General features: G+C 40.1%; 4 protein-coding genes, 1 long non-coding RNA gene and 1 other non-coding gene across 8 annotated transcripts; 1 reads left to right on the forward strand and 5 right to left on the reverse strand.

The window, feature by feature from the left end:
* Positions 1-485: 485 nt before the first annotated feature.
* trnag-ccc lies at positions 486-556 on the reverse strand. Its single transcript has one exon. It is a non-coding gene; the product is annotated as a tRNA-Gly (tRNA).
* Positions 557-804: 248 nt separating this feature from the next.
* On the reverse strand, positions 805-6,818 carry LOC124483870 (TBC1 domain family member 2A-like). The gene is made up of 13 exons (XM_047044452.1): positions 6,760-6,818; positions 6,134-6,434; positions 5,309-5,484; positions 4,977-5,098; positions 4,450-4,673; positions 3,997-4,347; positions 3,604-3,714; positions 3,300-3,469; positions 2,699-3,220; positions 2,305-2,425; positions 1,913-2,098; positions 1,586-1,707; positions 805-1,291 (listed from the first exon to the last, which is right to left on the reverse strand). The coding sequence occupies exons 2-13, from the start codon at positions 6,431-6,433 to the stop codon at positions 1,090-1,092; spliced, it is 2,607 nt and encodes an 868-aa protein (XP_046900408.1). The 5' UTR covers position 6,434; positions 6,760-6,818; the 3' UTR covers positions 805-1,089.
* Positions 6,819-7,111: 293 nt separating this feature from the next.
* Positions 7,112-9,891, reverse strand: LOC124483921. 2 transcript variants are annotated; one of them, XM_047044523.1, is made up of 7 exons: positions 9,774-9,891; positions 8,876-9,100; positions 8,407-8,630; positions 8,155-8,235; positions 7,969-8,016; positions 7,691-7,759; positions 7,112-7,564 (listed from the first exon to the last, which is right to left on the reverse strand). In XM_047044523.1, exons 2-7 carry the CDS (start codon positions 9,057-9,059, stop codon positions 7,556-7,558), a joined length of 615 nt encoding a protein of 204 aa, XP_046900479.1. In that variant the 5' UTR covers positions 9,060-9,100; positions 9,774-9,891; the 3' UTR covers positions 7,112-7,555. The 2 variants fall into 2 exon arrangements, with proteins under 2 accessions (XP_046900479.1, XP_046900478.1); XM_047044522.1 differs by having other exon boundaries at positions 7,969-8,019.
* A 700-nt stretch (positions 9,892-10,591) lies between these two features.
* LOC124483931 lies at positions 10,592-12,825 on the forward strand. Its single transcript, XR_006957924.1, has 3 exons — positions 10,592-10,692; positions 11,072-11,278; positions 11,520-12,825. It is a non-coding gene; the product is annotated as an uncharacterized LOC124483931 (long non-coding RNA).
* A 1,171-nt stretch (positions 12,826-13,996) lies between these two features.
* LOC124483898 (actin-3-like) lies at positions 13,997-15,652 on the reverse strand. The gene has a single exon (XM_047044489.1). It carries the CDS (start codon positions 15,650-15,652, stop codon positions 14,381-14,383), a length of 1,272 nt encoding a protein of 423 aa, XP_046900445.1. The 3' UTR covers positions 13,997-14,380.
* Positions 15,653-15,688: 36 nt separating this feature from the next.
* aptx (aprataxin) lies at positions 15,689-18,449 on the reverse strand. Of its 2 annotated transcripts, none has more exons than XM_047044493.1 (8): positions 18,358-18,449; positions 17,944-18,080; positions 17,787-17,833; positions 17,358-17,678; positions 17,073-17,132; positions 16,725-16,951; positions 16,369-16,472; positions 15,689-16,283 (listed from the first exon to the last, which is right to left on the reverse strand). In XM_047044493.1, the coding sequence occupies exons 1-8, from the start codon at positions 18,420-18,422 to the stop codon at positions 16,129-16,131; spliced, it is 1,116 nt and encodes a 371-aa protein (XP_046900449.1). In that variant the 5' UTR covers positions 18,423-18,449; the 3' UTR covers positions 15,689-16,128. The 2 variants fall into 2 exon arrangements, with proteins under 2 accessions (XP_046900449.1, XP_046900450.1); XM_047044494.1 differs by having other exon boundaries at positions 18,233-18,449.
* Between the last annotated feature and the right edge of the window lie 6 nt (positions 18,450-18,455).

Here is an 18,455-nt window from a genome sequence, read left to right on the forward strand (position 1 = left end):
ACTTAATTTTCTGATCCCTTAATACACAGGTCTGTCATAGATGTAAGCACAAACATACACACACACATAATGTTCTGACCTTGCACAGAAACACCTCTGTCCCTAGGGTGGATCTGGTTGTATGCTCTTGGTCACGCACAGGCCCATATAATGGCGGCTGTCTTTCATCACCATCTCCACGAAATATTAAGCTACAAGTCACCGTGACAACATGATCCAGCTGTACCCATTACGTATGTCTCCTTCAGACTTCACTTTCTCAGTCTATACTCTCTTTATTGTATTCTCCAAAATATTTTCATCTTCTACCTCTAAACTATCACTCTAATCCTCAATATTTTCCCTTGTCAGACTCTGTCTCCCTGTCGCTCTGCTGCAGTGCAACTAGTAACTCCAGCAAAAACAGTACTCTACTGTCCCCATGTGGAAAATTAAAAACAGTGCAAAGAGCAAAGCATGTAATTCAGGATCCAAATATATAAAGATGCACCAGCCAGGAATTGAACCCAGACCACAAGAATGGGAATCTTGTATGATACCATTACACTACTGGTGCTCCGTATGGAATCATTATTAAGAAGCTCAGGACCCTTCATCGGAGAGAAACTTCACACAAGGTGAAATTTGTGACAAATTCAGGATCCAAATATATAAAGATGCACCAGCCGGGAATCGAACCCAGACCACAAGAATGGGAAACTTGTCTGTAATGATACCACTGCATAACTTCTGCTTTTTTTTACTAAATATAATTGATGTTTCATTGAATTTATTGCTATAACCATTGTTATTCAAGTTTAAAGTAATTCACATGCAGATGTAAAAAAATAAATACATATTTTCACACGCCAATTGATTATATTACGTGTCTACTAATTGATGGTTATAACTAACTCACCTCAACAACATATTTTGCACAGCATTTTCAACAATACTTTTTTATAATTCCTAATTAATTTTCAATCAATTCATTCAAACAAAAAAATTTCATCAAATGTACATGGGATGTAGCATTTCTTATCTAATATATTATCCTCATAACATATTTTAATTAAGATTCTTTGGATGTTACGTGTCCATTCACTTTTTTTAAGCATCCCCCTCATCCTCGCTGACCACCAGGCCCAGTTCCTTGTCTTTGTAATGCACTCGCTCAGTCTGCAGCTCCTTCTGGCTCCGGTCTTGCTCACTCAGCTCAGTCTGCACCCGCTGGAGATGTTGAGCCCGACGCTGACGCAAAACTTTCATGGGAAATGGGTTCATGTCGCTGAACGCAATCATCATCAACTTCCTGTTCAATTGGAAATAAGGGAGAATTCAGAATTTCACAAATTCTGAATGTTTTGATAATAAAAAAAGATATGCCTATTTTTTCAATTCTTCAAAGAAAAACTATATTCAGATTGACAATGACAGCAACAACAATTCATTTTTGTTGTTGTTGCAAGCATCTATCGGGCCTGGACCTATTAATGAGGGTGTTTCGGTCCCCCAGGCCCCTCATGGCTATGCTACGGGGTGAAACAAAATGGCTGTTTACAGATAACTAATACTGATGTTTATAATGAACTTCAGGATACCTGACCTGCCATCTATGATGGTCTTGGGGAAGAAGCGAAGGTACTGGTATATGTCATCACAGTCACGAATTTTCAGAATATCATCCTCTTTGTACTTGAAAAGAGCCAGTGCATAGCGAAATATTACCTGCACAGAAGAGAAAAATATACTGTTGAGAATGTTAATTTATGAATGCAGGCAGTCAACTACTGCTTTCAATTAAATACCCAAACATGTGCTGGGTTTTAATTCAAATTTTTATCAAGAAAGAAGTTTGACACCTGTCATATTTTATATGTTAATCTTCAGTAATAATGCTTATTTTTTTTTATCTCCAACACCCCATTCAGACCTTGGTGCCCTCATACAGGAAGGCGTCCCACACTCTGAGCAGGACGTCCCCAGCTAGCCTCTCCACAAATGCAGCAAGGAACCAGTCTGAGGTGACCAAGGAGATGTCCACTCCGTGACCCTGGAAATGGGCCATCAGTTTTGGCATCTTCTCTGCCAAGAAATCCTTCAGAACATGCAGATCCACCTGGCAGGAGACAGATGAAGCATTTTTTGTCACTAAGTACAGGTTTCTGAAGAATTCACACATGGCTGAGTGTGCCTTTAAGGTGGATTAGAATGTGACAACAAGCATTTAGGCTCGACTACATCTTTGAGAAGATGGGTGAAAATGAGGTGTGATCTTGCCATGTCAATAAAACTGTCCCATCAAACAGGAGATATTTGACACACCTGGCATGCCGTTTGGGTCTTGCTGTAGAAGTCCTGAGGCATGATGGTCTCGACCACGGCCACCAGACACCAAAATGCATCCTCCTCATTTTGCAGGACTAGAAGGGCTACTGCCGCCAGTCTGACAAAGGGGGCAAAGGGGCAATTTGACATTACCATAACAAAATGCACAGTCTCTGTTATCTCGTCCAGGATACCCAAATCCAAGGACATTTATACAAATTTGTTTTGCATACTTTCATCTTCGACTAATGTGTTGTTGAGATTGATATTTGCACAATGAATAAACATCTCATCCCACAAACACTTTACATTAAAAAATACACTTTGCTCCTTCAATCCTTAGAACTAATAATGCTTGGTAAAACCTATGATGAGGAAATAGAAAAGTAACCTGTTGAGGCCTTGGCAGTAGCCAACTGAGGGGTTGTGCCAGGAAAATGCCAACAGGATCCTGTGGAGCTGCTGGAGGGCAGGCTTGGCAGGGGACGAGAAGTGGCGGTTCCCCCTCAGGGTGACCTCAAGGTCCAGTCGGATCTGACGTGATGCTGGGTGCATGGCAGCCCGGCTCTTCAGACACAGCTGGTGGTAGCGTTGTGGGTGACGTTCCCTCAGGGACCGTGTACGAGTCCAAACCACCCACCGCCAAACCCTGCGCCGGTATCCGCGAGGGACGCCCTTCCGAAGCAAACCCTTCAATTTAGGAGAGGCAACCAGGCCTCCGGAACGACGCCCGTCAAAGTGCTGAGCCCAGCGCCCCATAAGAGGCTCTTCGCACCCCTCCTCTTCTTCTGCTTGCTGGGGTTGTGACGGGGAGTCGTGGGTGCGGACGCCCAGGGCCTGCAGCTTGGCCAGCAGCTTTATCTCTTCCACCTGGATTTCAGGGGTGATTCTGAAACCATACTCATCATACTCCCTTCACACAAACACACATATCAGCTTAATATGAACAACGCATGGAATATGGGGGATTCACAACAGTCCAGCACACACACCTGGACGGGCTTAGTTCCAGAACGTCCCGTCCGTTTTCCCGTAGTGCATCAGTGACCAGGGTAGTAATAGCCTCGCGATGTCTCTCCAGACTTCGGCCCTCCTGCAGCTTGAGGAGCACCACCAGGAACCTGCTCTCCATTCTGAACACCTTGGTCTCTAGATGAGCACACTGCCACATAAACAGAACAACATTTGAGTTTTCCTGATGACACAAACGTCAAGATTCACTTTTATATGTTGCTGAGGAATTTAATCGAACTGATAAAAGTTATAATATTAATAGTCCCCAATGTCCCCACCCACCTTTATCATCAGGCTTTTCTCCTGTTCTGCACTCTGCCTCCATACTTTGGTAAGCTGGTAGACTTCTGAGTTCAGATAAGTGTTCTGTGTCTTGTAGGCCTCGATGTCATCCTGAAGGGGAAACAAGCCATGATGCAGTGTCCACATTCACAGAACATTGTTTCGTATCTAAAGTACAACCAAATTGTATTATGATGGTAAAACAAATATGTAAATCAAAACTCCCTTCCGGTTATTAGTTTGGAAGACTATACTACCACTCATTTAATTATTACTGGGGCATGTTTGGCCACACGTGTGTTAGGTGGTTCAAACTAAAACTCCTTTCTGACTGATGGTTTTGAACACTGCGCTTCCCTAGTTTTAACTTTGGCTGAGGCACGTCCATTGTACCTTCAGTTTCCTATTCTCCTGCCTCAGTTGGTCATTGGTCTCAGTGACTGCCCAGCCGTGGAGAGGGCCTCTTCCATTGGGGTCAGCCAGACAGGCTGCCACCTCTTGGGACAAACGGACAACTGTCTCTCTCTCAGCCCGGTTCCTCTCCGCCAGCAAGCGCAGGTGCTCCTGAGTCTCTGCGCTGTAGTGAGGCATTGGCACACCCTGTCGGTCGTAGGGATGAACTGCGTGATACTTGCCCGGAGCCCATTGCTGTGTTGTCTCTGCATCACCTGCTGCCTCCATGGTTTCAAGCTGTTTCTCATGTTTGGCCACCTTTAAAGCCTTCTGTAAAATGGTGACTAGTTCCTAAGTAAAGGACATTAGGATTGAGTTAAGGTGGTGGATGTGTTCTTTATATTGCCGACGTCCAATAAAGGAATATTTCCGTTTTCTTATTCCAGTCCTTACCTTCTGGGCTTTGACCTCGCCTGCCAGACTAAGCACTTCCTGCTGGAGGTGTGAAGTATCTGCAGCAACTTCTTGTTGGGGTATTGTAGTCTTTTCAAAAGCTGACTGAGTGGTGCCTTTGTTGATTGGAGAACTTGACAGTGTTGTTGGTACCTCCACTTCCTGTACAGTGTGGACCGCTTGGATAGGCAGTGGTTCAGAAGGGCTGCCATACATTTTTGGTACTGTATGACAAATATGACTGGTAAACATTGGACAAGCACTGGTGAATGTTCCACAATATTGTTTAATGACACCGCAATGGTAAACATTCTAGAATAGTGGTCACTAAAACCACAATGGTAAACATTCTAGAATAGTGGTCACTAAAACCACAATGGTAAACGTTCTAGAATAGTGGTCACTAAAACCACAATGGTGAATATTCTAGAAAAGTGGTATGACACAAGAAGTAGTGTTAGGGGCATGCCTTTTGTTTAAGCTCTACAAGCCTACAACTTCACCAACCAGACAGATAGTATACCTACAGGATTTGTGAATTGGAGAAGCTTGGAGATCTTTGAGTGATAGAAGAGGGTCACAAAGTTCTTCCCAGTTGAGGACCTGGCTGAGCTCCTGAGAGGATCTGCTTCGATGGATGTTCCCTTGACTGGAAATAGAAAGAGTGTACAGCGAAAACAGCAACGCAAAGAAGGAGGATACTATAACATATTATTCTTTAGCTTTAAGCAAAAGGTCTTACTCTGACTGTGTGCCAGCATGTGTGTGTGGGTGTGTGTGTGTGTGCATGTGTGCGTGTGTGTGTGTGTGTGTGTGTGTGTGTGTGTGTGTGTGTGTGTGTGTGCATGTGTGTACTGACTGACTCCCTATGGGAGGATGTCTGAGAGGGACGTCACTCAGAGTGGCGTAGCGTCGCAAGGCATGGTGACCGCTAGTCTTTCCTGTCCCCTGCTTGACAGACCCAGTATTCCCAAAGTGCCACCTCTTCAGCTGAAGCTGCTTCAGCCAGTATATCATAGCTTCATTATTCACCGCCTGAAACACACAACATCGGCATTTAGCTTTTACTGAGCATTTTTTGTTTTCTGACAACAATCAAAAGTTGAATGTGAGGAGCTGTCAAATCAAATTCCTGTAACACTCAGGGACAGCTGCAAGCCAGTTTGTTGACCTCATAGCGTTCCAGGGCCTGCCGGCAGGCTGTAGGATTGTTAAACTTGGGTCAGTTAATTATGGATTTCTGGCCAGGTCAGTTAGAGTGTGTGAGTTCACCCCTCCTTTCCATGTCTCTACAAGCTTTGACAGCTGTGACCTACTGACACCCTAGACAACTTCAGAGGCAGTTCCCCTCACCGCCTGAGCTCTACCAGCCTACAACTTCACTCTCTGTTCTCTTCCCAAAACTGTATATTACATGGCTTGACCAACATAGCCTACAGTAACAGCACAGGATATCCCATCTCGGAAATTGGCAGTTTTGAGATTTGGTCACTTTTTGAACAGGGAGGTCATGAACAGATTGAATACAAGGTGGCAGTGGTGTCACAAATTTAGACTCAAAAAGTGACCTCTGTAAAGAACTGCCATTCCACCTTAAGCCGAAACACTTGAGATTTCCCTCTGCAATAAACGGTCCATTTCCATTTTACAGCCAGAACACTGAGATGAAGCGTCCTCACAGTACCTTGAGTGTGAAGGTACGCTCAGGAGTCTGGATGAAGAAGGTGCCATCTTCAGCGTGTGGCAGGTCGCCCAGGATGGCGTTGGAGAGGTCAATGCAGCCCAACGGGTTGGCATCCTGGGCAGTCCTGTAGTAGACCAGAATGCATTGCTCCTCCTCGTACGTGAACCACAGGGATCGCCACACCTTGAGGGGCCCGCTTAGTTTGTGCAGGTAGCCGCATAGCGTGGCAGTGGGTGGCTCTGAGCTCTGCTTGCTGGGGTCCATTTGCGAGGTGTCCCCGTCTTTCTTGGGTAAGGCCATCCTGTTCAGTTAGCCAAGGATGATGGTTTTGCCCAGTGAGGACTCAGTAGTTCTTTATGTAAACCTGGGTTGCTGACATAATCAATGTATAAAATGTTTTTCAGCTGACTGATATTAGACAGTTATCGTGTATTTCAAACAAATACAAACTCAACACACACTCTGTATTTAATGACAGTCTGGCTTCTCAACACTATATATATAATATGGCTTCTCAACACTGTAGTGGAGCACAAAGTGTAGGTTACAACAGTGAACCTCACACATTAACATGACAGGTTTTGACACAACATTCATGTTAATTTCTTTTATCAAATAACACTTACTTGAAAGTTTGTTTTGCTTCATTCAGGCTTCTCAAAGGTCTTAGTTGTCTCCATGTCTTAAAAACTCTTCCCTATGTGAGCTCTGAAGCTACAGGATATGTGAGGTTATTTTTAAATAGTTGAGCCCAGAGTTTTGGATTACCAAACTGCCAGTACACATGTATAAACCTAATTTACTTTACACACAAACACTATATGAACCCATGTGCAAGGGTAATGTACAGTACATAGGACAACATTATTTCTTCAGGTGTTTATTTAATTTTTAGACAACAAAACACCTAAAAAAGGTTAACAGTTAATGGTAAATGGCTAATGGTTAATAAGGGTGAAAAACAAAAGAGTTCAGAAGTTGATGTAAATTGTATTTATTAGCATATTCATTATGTGTTTATTTTGATTCTTCAGTTTATCAATCCAGAGGACACCCACACATGTTGGCACTTTACAAAACCCACATACATGCTACAGCCACTATGAGGCTGTGTTAACTAGTTTTCAAATGTATTCTAATACACAAAACATTTCCACTTGGGTATGTGCATGAACACCTTTAGAGCCTTCTGAAAGACATTCCTCATAATTAGCTTTAATTTGTGATGTTTTACTGGCATGTTAGAACACACATTGCTGCAGTAAAAAGAAAAATATGTAAGCATACATTGTTTTATTGGGCTGTGATGAATATTTTAGGTCAAGCGTCTGTGAAGCATTAAATAAAAAAGGACTATACAGATCAACTTTGATTTGATAAAATCTTCCTTCTTCCTCATCCATTCTTCGTGGTGGTGATTCATTACAGTTTCTATCATTACATAAACAATAAAAAAGAATTACTTATTTTGTTGGTGATGTTTCAATGTTATATATAGTGTATATATCCTTTCGCATTCACACAAGCCACCATCTCATAACACAAATCCAACTGTACCTGCTCAATGGATTCCTTGTCCTGTGGAGGTTCTTCAACCTTCTTTGGAGGTGGGGATACGAGAGGGATCTATGGAGATATAAACAGATGCATATTGAGCCAATGCAATTTAGTGTGTGATTCATACATGTATGTACAAGTATGGTGATTGCAAGGGTTGATATATTAGTTCCAGCTTTGCTTTCATTGCATTGGAAATCATTAGTATCAAATTTGACCACAAGGTGTCGCAATAATACAAATATTGTGCAGATATTTTAACCTTATTGTTCCCTCACCATGTCCTCAGTACATCCACCAGAGTTTTCCTTGGTTGTTGATGGGTGCTGCTTTTAACAACAGAACAATGTCAGGCTAACTGATGTCAGGCTAACTGATGTCCATAGATTTACATCAAATTTGTAGATTTGTATTAATATTAGCTTTGTTATAACTGAATGTAAAAACCACAATATTATACATACTCTCTGGTGAGAAGGCAAACCCTCCTTATGATCTTCAGGTGTTGATCCTTGAAGTTTTGCTGAACTTGAATTGGTCAAAGTCTAATGATACAAAACACCCAGAGGCAATCACAATAATTTTCTGGCTCTTCAAACAAAAAATGCAGGTTATTTGCTTAAATATATATAAATATTTCCATTTTTGTTGAATTCATTTCAATATCAACATTTGTTGGTTTGATCTCTTTTGAATAATTACATGATAACAATTACCTCAGACTTGAATTCAATCAGATCAAGAGAAAAGTCAATGCAATTGTGTTTTGTCTTATCATGACATTGGTCTGAATTCATTGCTTGCTTGACTTTGGTTTCAAATGAGGCAGGGAGGGGGTGCTCTTTCTGCAAAAGCCTGTATGATTTGCCTTGTGTAAACCCATTAATATTTTGCCTACAAACATTTCCAGGTTTTGATTTCATCACACCTCCACTGCTATCTGAAAATGAGAGTAAAGACATGATGTTTTCTACAACCATCAGACTGTAAAATTACTTTTATCAGAAACATATTAGCATAAAGATATTTTGATATTTTTTTTATAAGGTAGCAATACCATTACTTGTAAAGTAGACACTTACTATAGAGTCCTATCTATATACATTTTCATTAACTGCGAATGACAGTAAACATATATTTTGCCATATTAAAATAAGAACAAAGTCAAATATGATTGTTGGTTACCTGACAAATGTATGACCTCTCCATCAGCACAACAAACTCCAGCATGATAGGTAGGCTCCCTTAGCATTCTGTCATTTCGTAAAATTATAACATCTCCAGGCTCTGCGTCCACGGGCGGTTCAGGAAAGTCTTTTTTAATTATGAACCCTTTAATTTGATCATTGACAAACATCAATATGTCCATCCTTCCTGGTTTGCTGCCGTTGTTTTTGACGTGACGTAGCCCTATAATTGCCGTAAACACATTATGGTTAATCTTATTGTGCTTTAAAACTAAAATTGTAAATAATCTACAATTGTATTATTATTTATGACCAAACCCATTTTAGCGCAATTTAGTAGGTTACAACTTCATGTGAGAATTAATTGACTTCAGATTGAAATAATTCCCTTTTAGTGAGAATTTATTGCCTCTAAGCATGCGTTCCTTAAGTGAGTCCCGTGACGACCCTAGGACTGCCAACAAATAGGCTACTCAAACCCTACGCTTCAAAAACATATTAGGGGGAATGCGTAGGGCTATCGCACATTGTATGGCCCCCTAATATGTTTTTGCAAGGGAATTGATAAGTTAGGCTAATATCTGCACCGTTATGTGTTATGTTAAATGTATTTGATAGTTTAAGACAAAGTAAATGGTTGTAAATTATGACACAATAAATCTAAATGAAATACAAAATCAATTGTTACGCCGCTGTGGCACCGTCAGCAACGGGTGCCTTAATTTTTTCGCCCCTGCCCCAGCCGGAGTCAGGCAAATTATGCTATACTTACTAAACATCCCAGTTACTTTTCGCTCTCCTGAGCTGCAGTAGCCCAGGCTATTTGTATATCTTTTTGCACTTGAAACTATTTTCTAAAACTATTTAAGACAATAACATGAATAAAATGGACTTACCTCTGAACCATTCACCGGGCGCAAAAGTAACCTATTGTTCAAAGCGCTCTGTACTTCTCTGCTCCTCTTATAGGGTATTTTAAGTTTCCTAACTTAGGGGGCCTTGAAACTGTTGTGAGTTTCGTTTTGACTGTACCTTAAACAACGGAAAGGGCCGGGTTGAACATTCAGGAAAAAACATATTAAATCATGTGCAAAACAATCCTTGGTATGTTGTCTTGTCAGGTCTGCTGCACTGCTCAATGTCAAGCTCAGAGCTAACTTCCCCTTCTAATGAGATGAGTGTTTCTAACTTACAGACCACTTGTTGACCACACTCTGTTGTAACTACCCAATCACAGCAAATGATAAAGATGGTGCACTGTATCAAGATTCACAGTATCTAGTTGGGTAAGTATGCTATTTAAAAGTAGGACCTAACGGCAAGGACGATAGATCCCTCAAAACACCTCCAAAAATTGGATGACAAATTACCAATATTAATCTAATCAAAGGAGCTGTATTAGGCTAAATAGACAACGATAAATGACAGTAAATAAAATACAGGCTAAGATGCACTGGAACGGCTTCCGTCAGTTGTCACAAAAATAACAACAAAAAGCAAAGAAGAAAAAGGTCGCTGTTGTTGCATTGGTAATTTGCAGTGTGTTGCAAAGATCACAATGTTTGCACTAGGCTTATTTCACAACGATGCTTTTGATTTTTTGGGAATATTCTAAATCCCATTAGGCTACTTCAAGAGAGGTAGGCCCTAATGCAGTAAAAAAAAAAAAAAAAAGGTCCCACAGTTTCAAGTTCCCCCTACAAGCTCACTTTTACTTTCATCTATAAAAGGATAAAACACCCTGCAATTCCATATGACAGAAGTTTGCCTGTTCACTGTTCAGACTCCTCAATAAGTGTTCTTTAACACCAAAAAGTAAGTAGACCAATATTGAATTTGCAGCAATTAATTTCTGTAGCATGGTCTTGTTATAAATGTATTTTTGTTCAGGACTGTGGTTATTTTATGCCACTTTTGTTTGTAAGCATGTTTTATAATGCAGAACCTTCAAAAAACTATAAAAAAATACAAAAGTTGAATTCATAGTCGATGTTACTAGTAGTAAATGAAAATGTGTGCAGTATATGCACTATATGTATAAAGACAACACTGCTAGATTTGTACTGTGGCAACGTTGAATCAAAGTTGAGATCAATCTCTTAAATAAGAGACAATGAAATTATTTCATAACTACATTTAGTAACATCTAAAACCTTTAAAAGTGTTTAGTAACGTTTAAAAACTCTGTCCAAAGGTTCAAGAATGATGGATGCAACAGTCTTTACGCTCGCACAGGGAGAAGTCCCAAATAACTTTGAAGTTGTCAAATCATTTGAACGTTCTTATAAGGAGAGGATGAGTAAAAAGGGGTACATTTTCCTGACACCCACTGGCTCAAGCTCATTTGCTTACCATGCTGGAGTTTGCTGTGAAGAGGATGAAATCATCCATCTAACTCAAAGTAAGTATCTCATAAAGCTTTTGGTTTTGTTGGGATAATTTGATTATAGGATTATACAGTAGATTATAGTGCTTGCACGGGCCCCATTTCTTTTTATAGTTGGGCATTGAATTCAAGGGATCTTGTCAATAGTCTAACATGGAGTTAATATTATAATTTACATTTAAAGGTAGGATAGGCAAGTTTTGTGAACCTAGCAATTTTAGCTTGATATTTATAACCGTATTCTTCTCTCTGACAGACACAAGAGGCTCATTTGGATCGATGGCATCCTCTGGTACTGGAATGTACTGCAAAACAAGTGTGAAATTGTTTATAACTAATAATGGAAAACAAGAGAAATTCATGATCTTGAAAAAGAATGGCTCACTCCCTTCTGATTTTAACGCAAGGGTTAGAAGAGCGATGAATTCAGGAAAACCGTACAACCTTTTAACTTATAATTGTATCCATTTTGCACTGGAACTCATTAGTTAAACAGTATTTTGGCAAACTCATTAACACAAATCTTCCACGTTTGAAACCTACATTTTTGAAAGCATTTTTTGAAAATGATGATGCCAGGTGATTGCTTTTTGTAAGTTTTTGTCTAGAGTTGTTCACATAAGATAATAAAAAAGGTATTCCGACTTTAAAATAAGGATTTAATGTAGCCTATGTACAATGTTAGTGTGATCAACATGATCCACCACCACATTCCAGAAATGATTTTGTTAAGAATTTCTTCTAAAACACATTCAAGTTCATGTCTTTTATTTGTCAGGTGCACAGAACAACACAAGGTTAGACTGGGCACTGAAATTCTTAAGATAAGAGAACGCAAGCACCTGGCATAACATAACATATAATTACACGAAACAAATTTACATCTATGCTGAGCTTAGATAAGTGAACTTCCTAAATATACAGCAATAAATAAACGACTATACTAACATGAATTATTATCTGTATAAAATTGGCTTTCTATGGGTATTATTGTTAAAAAGGGCATTGTATTATATTTTAAAAGACAGTTATATCTGTATGTTCTACGATACCCTGACATTGGCATCACACTTAGTGTTTCTTTTGTTCAGTTAGCCTACTCCAAAACTTTTTCACTTAATGCTACCTGTCTGTTTGCTTTCCGCTGTGGCCTTCCTGGATATCACTTCAGTTTTACCAGTGTATTTGGACACTTAGGGCCTCATTTGCTAACAGGAACACCCCGCGCTATTTGCGGTTGGGCAAAGGCGCAGATTAAGCTGCGGTCGCAATGTTAGTAAATGAGGCCCTTTGTGTTTTGTACTTCTGTACAGTAAACTGATTTGTTGCACACATTTTGACTATGTGAAATATGCTAACTTTGGATGTAACTAATGGCATTTTGTGGCTCAAAGTTAAATTACTAAAACAAATACTTTATTCCCTCCCATTGAGTTCTCCATAACAATCTTTACATCATTTAGGAAATGTGATTAAAGAAGTAATATGTTCTGTATTATAATTCTGTACTACTCCTGTTCAATAGAGCTTGTAGTATTTAAAACTGTTCATAATTGACCATACATTGTATTGGGGTCATTGCAGGAACTCAAGTGACAGTGTATAGCCAGTGTCACAGTATAGCCAGGTAAATGTACCATACAGTAAGATGTGTAGTGTTGCCTACGTTTTTGGTTAACAGATTAAAAATATATATATACTGTAAACATTCATAGGCATTAAGGCGTGATTGCAAGCTAAATAATTATATTATTTTTGCCGGACCATTCAAATATGGGAAATAAAATTCCCATGGTTCCCGCCTTAATAACTTTGCCATCCAATCACCGATTTTATTTCTGAAAACTGCCAGATACTCATGACAACTTAAGCTCAAAGCACATATCATTGGTTAAGGGGTTAGTGGGAGGGGGAAATAAATGTATCGTCTGCAACGGCAGCCATTGTTTTCCGAGGCGGAGCCAGAGCGGAGACCATGGGAGATTGCCTACAGTGTTAGATTTACAGCTTCGAATTGAAATCGGAGACGATATTATGAGTAAAGACAAGTTCCTTAATATGTGTTGTCAATATTGTCAATTAAAAGTCTCAACTTTTTACTTACGAAGAATTTGTTTGTGGGAGTGACGCGAGTGTTTTCAGGAAAGAATGACGTGTCCGGCTTGGCCGTTTGGACAGGCAGCTATGATGGTAGTAGAACTGTTCAGCTTCGATTTGAGCAGATTTCTAAAAAACTTCGAAAAACAACATTAACTAATTAGATTATGTACACTGTAAGCTAAATGTACATGCCTTGTTTGGCCAATTCGGTCGATTGTGGAAGAATCTCGAACGTTTTTTAGTTATCGAGAGGAGTATCCAGCCATAGCGCTAGCTACTTTTGGGACAGGATAATTCCGGTTTCCCCTATGTCTCCACTAGTCACTAGAATGGTCATAACTTTTAATCAAAATATGGTATTTCTAATCTGTCTTCTGTTCTACATTGCCCACAGACTTGTGGATATTCCACTTCCTCAAAGTATTTCTCCATCTTGTAATTAAAGTGGTTAAAAATTCAGTTGTCTGATGAGGTATGGTGGATGGAGACGTTTTTGTAAAAAAATGGCTGCCTGAAACCACTTTGATAAAATATGATTTGCCTCAAGTGATCATATATTTATTGACATGATAAAAATCCCCTAGTTCTCCTCTTCAAGATGGTATAAACAGTTAAGGTGTATGATTTAATATGAAAATTCATAAAATATGAATATTAATATCATATTTCAACAGCTTATGGAATGTTGTCTCAGGCAGTAAAGGGTTAAAACAGTCTTGTATGCCTTGAATTACTTTATGCAACTATGTACTTTACCTTCAAACTCCATCCAGCTGAAATTCACTCTTTACACCCCACTGTGGCCACCCTAAGTATTACTCCTGTTTCAGAAAAGTTTAGAGTATTTTGAGTGTTTGTTTTGTAGGTGTAACAGTTTCACAAGTCCTGAAGTCATTACAAGTTCCTGCTAGACAAATAGAAATAATGCTTTTCAGTTGCAAATTCAAATAAAATGCATCACTACACAAAATGACTAAATTAGTCAAAATATATGTTGTAAGTGTTTTTTAATGCAATTTAGAAACACTTCTGGTAGATGACAAAAGCACCCCTTTCTTCGTAGTCTTGCCTCTGCACCCAAAGAGACTGAAATGAGTCAAGTGAAGCCAGGATGGAGCCTCCAAGCCACACTGCATTCTGTCTCTCTGGAACAGCCACCACGGTGGCAGAGCTCATAGGCACCAAGTGATCCATTTCCCACTGCAGTCTTTCAGGAAACCCTCTGAACATTGTAGACCCTCCACACACCAGAATGTTCTGGAGTAAGTCACTCTTTAACTGGATGTCACACCTGTTGACACTGTTCATGATCAATGTTGGTAAGCCTGGCTCTACTGACCCCAGTAGGCTGGGCTGGAACAAGGCCTCTGGGCACAGGTACTTCTCTTCATCCAGAGTGAGGGTGGTCCCGTCAGGTAGACTGTACTCAACATGACCTGGGCTCCTGTCTGTGTTGGTGTCCACAGGAACGTAGCAGGACTTCCTCTTGATGTCATCCAAGAGCTTGTCATCAAACCTGCAGCTGCCCGATACGGTTTGGCTTGTGTTCTGGAACAGGCTGGTCAGATACGTGTTCAGGCTCTGCCCGCCGTAAACCACTCGGCCGGTCTCACCAGGAAGCTGGTAACCGTTATAAACCGGGACGACGTGTGAGGAACCGTGGCCACAGTCCACTACCAAACCAGTGGTGTTTCCATACGAGTACACAGAAAGCACCGACTGCTGAGCAATGTGCATCGCAGGCGTGCCCAAGGTCTCAAACATGAATTCGGCAAATCTTTCCCGGTTGCTGGTTGGACTCAGTGGTGGGTCAGACAGTAAGATAGCATGTTCTTCAACAGGAACATGGAGTTCAGTGTCAAATACATGTCTGACAAGCTTCTCCAGTGCATCCCAGTCTGTCACAACACCCTTATGGAGCGGGTTAACCTTTGGGTCTTCCGCAGTTCCTTTGCCAACAAATCCCATTTTATAGACACGCCGTCTGGGTTCCATATTCACCAAGCTTGGCACTTCACAACAGGGTCTGGGATCGCCTGCAAATCCAGCTTTGAGTGACCATGTTCCCAAATCCAAAATGACTGACTTGGTGCACTTCACTGGCAGGTTTTGAAAAGCATCTGTGTTTTTCTTTGATGCTGATGGTTCAACAGATGAGAGTTGGGTAGTTGATTTTTCCAAGGTTTTTTTGTTTTTACCCCTCAACTTCACCAATTTAGCAAACTTTGCAGGGCCTGCAGTAGGGGTAATGGGGTCTAGGAAAATATCTTCTGCATCATTTTCAGTCATTGTCTTTTTATTTCTGCATTTCACACAGAAGAACTCGCCTGAACTGTAGTGATTTATTTCCTACAAATTGTTTTTCAACTGAAAAACTAAAAGATTGGTTGTCATAACTGAATCTATTATGACTGCATCTGGCTCAACATTCTACAACTATATCATGTATAGTCCAGTACTCAGGCCGCTGTCTGTTTCACATGGTCATGGTTTGTTCCTTTAACAAAATAAGACTTACAGTGGCTTATTCAGTCTTTTGCCAATCCTTAACTAAATTGCAAATTTAAAAAAATGTTTTTCTTTTTTTTTTTGAAAACTAGAAATCAGAATTCAAAAACATGTCAATCTTAATGGTCAACATAGTTTGCAGAAACCTTTTACATAATGTAGGTTATATATGACCAATACTGATATAGAAATTATGTGAAGGGTCATTTCTGACATGAGTGACTCATAATATTGAATGGCCTATAAAGGTAATCTCTTTATTTGGGTAGATGAGACTTGAGGTGCTCCTTCAGCTGTGGTATAGTGGACAGCTCCTTCTGACAGACATGACATCGGATAGGTAGCTTCAGTAAATCATTCATTCCTTCTTTGATTGTAACCTTCCCGGCCTTTTCTAGCATTGCAATAACCTCTGTGAATGAAGCAAAAACAGTTTTCAATAAAAGAATTAGTAGTAAGAGTTGAAATGTTAAATTTGTGTTTTTTTGCATTCTCACCTTGAGACTCAATAAAATAGTCAGTTGTGAAAGAATTCCAGTGTTTCTTGTTTTTTAAAGAAGGGGAGTCAAAATCCTGGCTGATCACATGGAGGTGGACATGGCTGTAAAAAAAAAAGTGTTTTACTAACCATACAATTCACCAAACACTAATTCTCTACTAATTCTAGACTCAAGCATAAATCCTAATAATGACCCCAACTTGAAATAAGGTCTGTGAACTCCAAAAGGTTATTAAACAAAACATTATGCAGTAATGGTTTGTAAGTAACTATTTGTAAGTAGAGAAAAAGATGTGGCATTAAAGATTTTTTTTCAATTTCACTCATTCAATTTAGTTTGAAAGTTCCTCTTACCTCATACTGGGAATGGCATGGTAGCCCAAACGGAAGCGTAGCAGACTGGCATCCGGACACTGCCCCACAATCCTGTCAGCGACCTTTTGCATGTGCTTTAGTAGATCACAGTGGTCCCTGTTCAAGGCCTTGAGATTGGGGATGGACTCCCAGGGAAGCACCAGCCAGTGGTAGCGAGCTTTAGGGTACTTGTCCTTTATGACAACTATCCTTTCATCTTTGTAAACCTGCCGTTAGTAAATGTCGTTTAGAGATGTCCAAATCCCTCTGAAGTGTCAGTATGTGTTTTGTTGTAGCTTATGCTTATTTCTCTGGCTTATTGTGAAACTCTTTAGCTACATTACACACCTGCATTGTAGGATCTTGCATTGAGGCTTTTAGTCCTTGGCTCCAATGGCCTGAAGACTCCTGCAATTATTATTAGAAAACCTTCATCACTGACCTTAGGGATTTACCTACTGAAATATGAATATGTGGCTTAACATACAGTATTGTTTTCATGGCAAATAAATCCCATTCCGGTTTGACAATTTAACTGTTCAGAGTAGACCATCTATCTAGGTCTAAAGAATAAGCAGCTTAGAAAAGCATGACAACTTTTAAACACACACAACAAACAAACACAATAACCACTTTTTCAGTAGCGTGGGGTGCATTCTTGGTGGGAGGCATCTTGACTGGGTCGTCGTTCGGACAGGGCTTCTTCTCTGATTCTCTTGATACTTTACACTTTGGGGCGTCCCTGTGCAGTTCACCCTTCTCTGAGCTAGGCTCTTGGGGCCTCTTGGTTCCACCGCTATCCTTGGATGCAAGCAGAGTTCTAGGATCCTCTTTAAACTGGACAACGTAAGCGTATGTCTGATTGACCATGTGGAGCTGTTGTCCTGGCTTTAGTTTCACCTGGTTGCCTCGACCGATCACCACTGAGTCCACACTGCTGGGATTTACCCCCAACTATCAGTATGAAAAGACAGAGAGGTTAGGGACGTTTAAAGTTTCAGTTTTGAGAAAACTAGCCTACTGATAACGGTATTTTGGCTACACTGTCTCAAGGATTCTAACCTGTTTTACACTGACATATCCTTTGTTGCAATCTGCTTTTAGTTCAACTGAAAGAAAGACAGTGTGAGAATGTGAATATGAACATCTGATTCCATTTCAGAGTACCTGAACTGAAATGTACAAGTAATAATATAATAATAGAAGTGGGGTGGCGTACCTTGCTCTCTCGAACACTTTTTGTCCTTTATTGTAGTCTCTGGACCCCGACCCAAGACCACGGTCAGAAGGTGAGGTAGTTCAAGGGGTTTGTGAACTCCTTCTTTGCTTATGAGCCAACTAGTAGGCATTTTTCCTCTGCAACAAAAACAGATCCCATAGCAACATATTACATTTAGTCATTTTTAGTCAACATATAACATAATTATTATTAAATAATGACTTCAAATTGAGCAGCCATAGTAAACAACGTGGAATACTTCATATAGCTATTTAGCAAACTAGCTAACCTGAAAACGTGCAAGTTGCCTGCTATGTAGCCAATGCTGTGAGCCTAGCAGTTTATGTCTGCCACTTCAACTTGGACTTATAACATCAATTTATTTCAATGTTGTTTGATATCAGCCACGCATACCTAAAAAGTACGAAGAGAAACCCCACTCTGGATTTCACAAAAAGGTCCACTACTCTTTGATACATTTACTAGTACGGCAACTAGATGGGGCCAAACAT

This window comes from Hypomesus transpacificus, chromosome 22 (genome assembly GCF_021917145.1).
Source record: "Hypomesus transpacificus isolate Combined female chromosome 22, fHypTra1, whole genome shotgun sequence".
NCBI classification, from domain to species: domain Eukaryota; kingdom Metazoa; phylum Chordata; class Actinopteri; order Osmeriformes; family Osmeridae; genus Hypomesus; species Hypomesus transpacificus.